Raw genomic sequence first — 8,271 nt, 5'->3', positions numbered from 1 at the left:
ACAAAAGATTAATAAATATACTACGACTTTACACACATCACCATCTAGCCCCAAAGTAAGCGTAGCTTGTGTTTTGGGTACCAAAATGACTGAAGAATATTCTTATGAATAATATACATAAATATTTATAATATACAGATAAATGAATAATATACATAAATATTTATAATATACAGATAAACACTCAGACACTTGAAAACATTTATGTTCATCACACAAACATTTTCCAGTTGTGGGAATCGAACCCATGGACTCAGAAAGCTGGGTCGCTGCCCACTGCGCCAATCGGCCGTCTATCTCAATATTCTCAATTATTTTTACTTTATAAGTACTTACTTCCAATCTTAAAGACTGTCTGTTTGTAGTAATTTTAAACACAAACGCAAAGATTAGTTTTGTATTTTAGTATGTTCCAACGTAGAACCTAAACTTCAAGTCCAACTTTGATAAATGATATGTCAGTCATCAGTTTTGTTTTGTTATTATTGTCCGGGGAGCAAAAGCTGCATTTAATATAAAACATATATATAAATAGAGCTACTAAAGTGGGATGTCTAATAAAACTGAGAATTCCTATGAAAGATTGCTTGGTCTCATTATTATATTTTTTATGTTGAAATAACTGTATACCTACAGTAGCCTCGCAATATATTTATAATAATATAATCTTTATTTAACAAAACATAAGTAATTATAAACAAAAAGTCGGTATAAACAGTCGACTAACTAGAAACGGACATAAATTAGTGATATCTGCATATAATCGGAGAAAAGTACAGAAATCCTTTGTGGGGATGGGTATATGCTTTTATAACATGATACCGAAGGTAATATTAGATATACCTTAACCTACGTTTAAAAAAATATATTAAAACACATTTAACAAATCGTGGTTACTACACGATTGATGAATTCCTTAACGAAAAGGCTGCTTGAGAGCAGACCACTCCGCTCTCATCTCTCACAAAACAGAAAAATTCTAAAGATTGTTAAACTTTAAAATGATGTTGGAAAAGAGCAATCTGCTGAGTTTCTTGCCGGCTCTTCTCAGTGGAACCTGCCTTCCGAACCGGTAGAGTCACTACAAGCAGACTGACTTGACGTTTTGAAAAGTGCTTATTAATTAGGCCCACTTGAAATAAATGAATTTTGAATTTTTGAATTTGAATTTATTGTCAATCCATTAGGTACCGACCCACTACAGGCCACTGGTCTCGTCTCATAGTTGGTCTCAAAGGTGGTTTCAGATCGTAGTCCACCACGCTGGCCAAGTGCGAATCGGTAATTAGATTTCACACGCCGTTAAAAACATTCTGGAGCACACTCAGGTATGCAAGTTCCCTCACCATGTTTTCTTTTAAATATAATATATACTATTAAAAACACACATGACTGAAAAGTTAGTGGTTCTCGCTCGGTAGAAAAATTTAGAACTTGCTCATATTGAATATCGGCAGGAAAATGATTTAGTATCAGATAAGTGTCAATAAAATAACATGTTTGTATTGAGCGTGGATGTTTTGCCTTTTTCGGCGCGCGCGGGAATGCTAATGGGCTTGTTGTGACACTGTAAGGAGCGAGCTAAGGACTCAGAACCGCAATTGGGTCAGTGTTGCATAATTAAGGACGAAAGAACATTATTTTTTATTTCACTACAAGATAGCCCTTGATTGCAATCTCACTTGTTGGTAAATTATGATACATACCCGCTAGGGCTAACCTTTTAGGGAGTACGGTAGTCATACCCGTAATAGGCTTCTCCGCGAATTCGCACCGGAACACTAAATCGCTTAGCGGCACGTCTTTGTCGGTAGGGTGGTAACTAGCCACGGCCAGAGTCTCCCATCAGACCAGACCAGAAAAATATCAGCAATCTTTCTACTTAAATTCACAGCGCTCATCGTTGTGCCAGGGAGGTCGTTAAAAATTGCCTTTTTTTATAGTTATAATTGACGGACCAAGCATATGGCCCACCTGATGATAAGTGGAAAACTATTATGCTATAAACAGAGCACCACTACGCAGGGCATGCAAGGTGAAGGAACACGTCCTGTAATGTGCAACGTGTCCATCAACCTGAGACGTAGGAGTTAAGTCTCATGTGCCTATAATTACACCGGCAACCACGCCCTTCACACCGGAACACAACATTGCGACAATGCTGCTTAGCGTCAGAAATAAGCATGGTAGTAGTACTTCCCCGGTCCAGCTCTACTACTACTAATTGTACCAAGTAGCACAGTTGTAACGCCACATTGGCGAGGTAGATCACCGTTTTTTTTTTTTGTAATGTCACCTATTTCATCTGTATCAGCGATTGAATTGGATTGAAATGTTAATTAGTTCTCCAGACATATGTTTATCGTTTCGTGATTGCTACGTAGCTCTGCAGCCCGAGAATACGAGGTACTATTATCTATAGTGTGCCCAAGGCCATCCTGTCGGGCGCTCGGATTGAAACAATTTTCCACTTGAGCCAGCGATTGCTATCACGTTATCCAGGATGATGACTTTATTTGCTTGCACGTGTCACATTGCACACTGCACTCACTTCACTTCACGGTCGCGGAGGGGGAAGTTGGGATGAATGATTGAATACACTTTTATTGTACACCAAAGAAAAATGTACTTACAGAGACATAAACACAATAGAGCAAGAGGGTACAGTAGGCGTGACAATTTTATTAATCTAATGATATTTGATTAATGTATTAAGAAAAACGTATTTTGCCAAAATACGTTTTTCCCCTTTCTGCAAAAATTTGATATTTCTTGGTGAAAATGTAACTAATAAAATATTACTTATTCCTATTAACGTTATAAAACAACACGTTTTCCAAAAAACTGGTTATTTTCCTCAATGGTACATATTATTAGTACAGGTATTAGGCAGGTATATAGCCGCACATGTTCGTTTTCATTTAGGATTTCATTCAGGTAAGCCTACTTACTGGGTTATAATATGAAAAGATCTTGAAAATATATAAGTTCTCGGAAGATCTTCATACGCACGTAAACCAGGGTTTAGGTGGTTGCCTTAAAATAAAAAACTGCTATGCTATTAAACTCTCGTACAATCAGTAAAAATGTGGAAGTGGGATTAGAAGATGGAAAATTTTAATTAGATAGATGATGTTATTTCACTGAATGTCAAGCTACATTTCACAAACGTACTTTTCCACAAACTCCTCGCTAACTTCCAACTGCCTGAGCCTGTACTGGACGTTTTCTCTACTGTGAGCTACCACTGGCTTCGATCTGTCCCCTGTCACGTGCTCCACATACGTATCCGGATCGTCAAACGTTTTCTGCGCTACATCTGGTTCCATACAAACACAGGGAATAGTTGTATTCGCTTGAACCAATCCGAACATACGGGATCTCTCGCACCATTTCAGAAACTCCGCAAAATCATAGTTTAAATTCTGTAACCTCTGTTTGGTGCAGTCATCTAAGCTCTCCGAAAATACTTTGTAGTAATGATGGAATACTTCATTTTCATAACAATCACGGAATTGTCTAGATGTAGTCATGTATAGTAACGACATCAGATCAAATGTAGGCGGAGCGTATCGCGCAAGTTGGAAGTCGACTAACACAGCGTTTATCGGTACGTTATCATTATACTGAAATAATATATTGTTCGCCCACAAGTCCTTATGAATAACCACATTGAGGGTATCTTCATTATTTCTCAGACTTTGGTAAGCTTTTATATACAGTTGGCTTAATTTTTCTTCCAAATCTATTGGATAATGTATCGATTTTGATGAGAATTCTTTCAGAACTTGGTAGTTGACTTTTGCTGCACCTTTCAGCCACGGTGCATCACTAAACGGCTCCTCGTTGAAAAACGCATGTTCCTCTATAAAATGTGGATGAGTTTGGTTTCTTTTTGTAAAATAATTAGCGAAGGCTGCGTGGAATCGGGCGAGTGATGAGACAACAACGAAAACGTGGTTCCGATCAAAGTACATTTCTGTTGGATGAGTCCTGTAGCCTAGGATGGCAAGATCTGGCATTACTATGATCTTCTCGTTATGAATCACTGCTCTGGTGCACCACGGGTTCAGACCTGCAATCACGTAACTAAGTTTAATTTCTAGGTTCCAATTTATGCAAGGTTTTATAATTTAGTTTTGCTGAAATCTTGCCAGATAGTGTTCAGAATTCAGTGTTAATAAGCCAGCTTATATATATTTAGATTTAAGTGGGAGGTCCCGGGATCGAACCCCTACTATTTCTGAATTTCGTCTGTTCTGGTGGGGACTTCGGCCCTGCGGACAAAGACAAAGACGTTGCGCTAAGCGATTTAGCGATCCGGTACGATGACGCGTAGAAACAGACTAGAGAAGTGAGTAGAACATAACTGCCATACCTACCCCCGCGACAGGTGAGCCCGTTACCATCTTAGACTGCATCATCACGTACACTCCGATGAGATTGCAGGCAAAGGCTAACTTGTAGGGAAATATAAAAGAATCTAATTTATTAAAAAAGTTTCTGAGTCAATTATGTAAAAGAAGATTTTAATCTTTTCGCTGCACGATTGATAACAACATAACAAAATGTATTATCAATCAATCAATCGTTTATTGATAAAACACTGGAAAAATAATTAAAGCCCGAAATTATTTTAGTTTCATTACATCTTACAGAAAGATATCCTAAATATGAAACTTAAAACGATTTTTCTAAATTACGAAAGAAACTGAATTTGTGATGACAAATTATAAATTTACACATTTCCACTTACAGTCCACATCGGGAATCTGCTCAAGCAGCTGAAACACCATCGCTTCCTTCTTAAAAAACTGGTTCTGGTTTATGAAATCAGCTTTCGGTATATTCCCAGTCGGCACAGTCTTTATAAACAAATAGATCTTCCTCACGACATTATTTTCCGTTACGCACAAAATCATCCTTAAGTGATCTCCCAAGAAACCAGCCAATTTATCTGAAGCTGGTTTTACATCGTAACCAATGATTTGGGAACCAGGTTTCGCCATTCGAGCCACTGCATACTGCATCTGTTTTTCAGTTAAGACGTTATGTGCACCGTTTTCCCCCATTTTGGAATAGGTCGCAGTTTCAAATAATTATTATTCTTGACTTGTTAATAGGTAGGTACACATTTCCCGCCTCTCAGACTATGGCCTACTTGAGAGAAGTTCACGCGGTGTTTAGCCTTTGATTTAAATGTGAGTTATTCACAGCTCATAGATACCTTAAAAGACATTTAAGAAAGCCACCAAAGCAATGGAGTACGAGCACCAACCTCTACAAGAGGAGTGCAACCTACACCGTTTTCTAACCAGGACATGTCATTTTATCGTACCCATATCGTTTGTTCATCTTGACACAGGAATTATCCGACTAGCTGTTATCCGCGAGTTTGTTTGCATGTTTTTTTCTAACATCGAGCAGACGACGTTAAACATATTAAAGTAGGTAAGTATATAAACGTTGTTCCTATAAAGAAAGTAACCTACTTAAAAAAAGTTTTTTTAGGTAGGTCTGATGGAAAGCCGTAGCCTATGGACTAGCAAAACTTAGCAGGGCTTTCACAGAGCTCGTCATATAAAGTGGTGCTTTGTAGCCATCAAGACGGACGTGCTGTCATAGGTGCCAGCCTAGTTTTTATAAACCGGAACACAGCTTTGCTGTCAGTGCTCCTTGGCGGCAGAAATAAGCATGGGGTAGCTCTGTTACCAAAATTTATATTCATCGTTAGGGGGAGTTATCTGGGGGGGAAACGATCTTCCAGATCTATATTTTGAAGGAGATGTGGTGTAATGTAAGATAGATATAACATTTTGTAAGCATTGTTCTGAAACCAGAATAACCGAGACTATCGAGAAGTAATGTCGCCTTCTTTCTATTTACACCCAAATTTAAAAGATTTATGACCCTTTTCACAAAGGAAATAAGTAACGCCTAATCGAAGGAGGTTCTTAGGCATACATCAACCGTTACACATTATTATGACTTATGAGTTGGTGAAACGTTTTGTTTCTATAGACAAAGCCTAAATCATAAGGCATTCGATTTAGGCGATGCCTAGTCTTAGTGAAAACGGGCATTAGACTTCTTGGCCACTGGTTGCTGTGTGTTACGCGGTGTGTAGCCATGTGTCAGGTTATTTATCACCGCACGAGGCTCGGGGTTACCTTTTATAGGTGGGATCCCTCCTGACCAACCCTACTCCTTTTATATCCCGGTTTTTGACCGGAATCGGCGGAGTTCACGACTACTATCTACTACTGCAAAATGATAAATAATCATAAACCTTTGTAATCTCCTGAGATGGGCATAGACCTGTCTCTAACGGGAGAGAGCGGCTACTCAAAGTCCCTCCTTTTTTAAATGTTTTTATTCCACTTCAAGTTAAGCCTTGACTGCAATTTCACCTAGTGGTAAGTAATGATGCAGTCCAAGATGATAACCGGCTAAAAAATCGAATACATCCAGTTTCCTGGTTGTTGTACGTATACCGTAATAGTGACAGACAAACCAACAAACTGTCGTATTTACTATATGAATGTGGAATTATTATCCAATAAAGACCATTGCACGTACGGCTAACGCAAAACTGCACTCAATTTCCTTTGCTACAAGATCTGAATTGATATTTCCAATTCAAAATGTTCTTACAGCAGTATGTCGCAGTAGATAACTGGAATATTTGTATGTTTTCGTTGTATAATATTTTACTAAGATTACGATTGTGAATGCCATAAATTATTGATTTTGCATTGTTACGATGGTTTTGTTCCATCATCCCGTGAGGACTTTCTATAACTCCTAAATAAGCAACCAGTAACGAATAGATAAAAGTTAAAATGAGCACCTCGGCTACAGATCAAAAGTTCCCACGTTCGTTTTTCAAATTGATAGATACTGGGTCAACTATCAAAAAGATTTCAGTAACACCCCGCCTGACCAGGGCCAGCGTAGAGGTTCTAATATACATACCTATTCCTTTCTTATTTTAAGTAATATTCAACAAAATTCCATACATCAATTAAGTTGCTGCTATGTGAATACATAAGTTAATTTTTTCTCACTTATCTTGCCCTTGCCTAAAGTAAACAATCTTTTTGTTACAATTTGCAAAGTTAATTTCAAATTGTTAAATAAATAATACAAATACCTTTATATAAAGAAAATCTATTTTTATCGTGTTTGTTTTTATTTATTTTATTGAAATAAGTGAAAATTATTAAAAATACTGTTTATGTTAGACAAGTTAGAAAAAGGAGTTTGCGTTAAAAAATGAAATTGTATATTGTGTACACAATTAATCTCTTCTTCCGATTTGATGAATTTCTTAACGACAAGGCTGCTTGGAAGCAGGCTCCGCTCTCATCTCTCACAAGATAGGAAATTTAAAAGAATGTAAACTGTAAAATGATGTTGAAAAAGAGCAATCTTCTGAGTTTCTTGCCGTTTGGTGTTTCTGCTCGGTGGAATCTGCCTTCTGAACCGGTGATAGAGTCACTACAAACAGACTGACTTATCGTTTCAAAAGAGCTTATAAACTAACTAAAAAAAAACAATATTCATTTATTTCAAGTAGGCCCCTACTAAATGAATAAATAAATTTTGTTTTTTTTTAAATTTTTTTGATTGGAAACTAAAACCAGCAATTAGTAATATCATGTAAATTTATTTACTTATTTATTTACTCGATAATATTTAATTCATAAAACCTTTCAACATGATCGTTCAACGATTTGTAAAAGTAATTCGTGCTAAAGCATTAATTCAATCTATACAATAAAAACATTTCATCTCATATTGTAAAGCTTTTCTTCGGAAGATCTGTGAAGGGAAGACACGACACCTAAGTTATACACTACTCACTAGTATCTCATTCACAAACACATAATAACAGACTTAAATTTAAGGCACTTTTACTTACTGGCAAGATCTAAATATGTAAAATATAGATTAATATATAATGTAAATATGTTCACAATATGTGTATACGTATCAGTCTTAAATAAAACAATATGTCAATTCAAAGATAGCATTAACTAACTAGTAATGGCCTGTATAGTATTGGAGCTTGGAAGACAGGGAATACTAATGTAGGTAGAATGCGGAAGACATCGTTTCTTAACATAATTTCTTGTTCTCGGAAGAATTTTGTCATATCAGGGTCACTTAATATAGATTTGCATATTCGCAACCGTCGTATCTTTATGACAAGTAAGAATGAAAATAAATTTATTAGTACAATTTCCCACATATTACAAATTATTAACG

The 8,271-nt window shown here is 36.7% G+C and overlaps 1 protein-coding gene across 1 annotated transcript; it reads right to left on the bottom strand.

Annotated features, from left to right (window-relative positions):
- Positions 1–2,837: 2,837 nt before the first annotated feature.
- LOC120629003 lies at positions 2,838–5,303 on the bottom strand. Its single transcript, XM_039897720.1, has 2 exons — positions 4,757–5,303; positions 2,838–4,075 (listed from the first exon to the last, which is right to left on the bottom strand). The coding sequence occupies exons 1-2, from the start codon at positions 5,070–5,072 to the stop codon at positions 3,156–3,158; spliced, it is 1,236 nt and encodes a 411-aa protein (XP_039753654.1). The 5' UTR covers positions 5,073–5,303; the 3' UTR covers positions 2,838–3,155.
- Between the last annotated feature and the right edge of the window lie 2,968 nt (positions 5,304–8,271).

Source organism: Pararge aegeria, chromosome 13 (assembly GCF_905163445.1).
Source record: "Pararge aegeria chromosome 13, ilParAegt1.1, whole genome shotgun sequence".
Classification (NCBI taxonomy): Eukaryota; Metazoa; Arthropoda; class Insecta; order Lepidoptera; family Nymphalidae; genus Pararge; species Pararge aegeria.
The sequence above is the reverse complement of the archived record's forward strand: the minus strand, read 5'-3'. Positions and strand labels throughout refer to the sequence as shown.

What these genes read in the sequence shown, in the direction of transcription:
- LOC120629003 (XM_039897720.1), bottom strand. Translation starts at nt 5,072, where the DNA reads ATGGGGGAAAACGGTGCACATAACGTCTTAACTGAAAAACAGATGCAG. An exon ending in GCAGATTCCCGATGTGGACT is followed by an intron (nt 4,076 to 4,756) that starts GTAAGTGGAAAT and finishes ACGTGATTGCAG; the next exon opens with GTCTGAACCCGTGGTGCACC.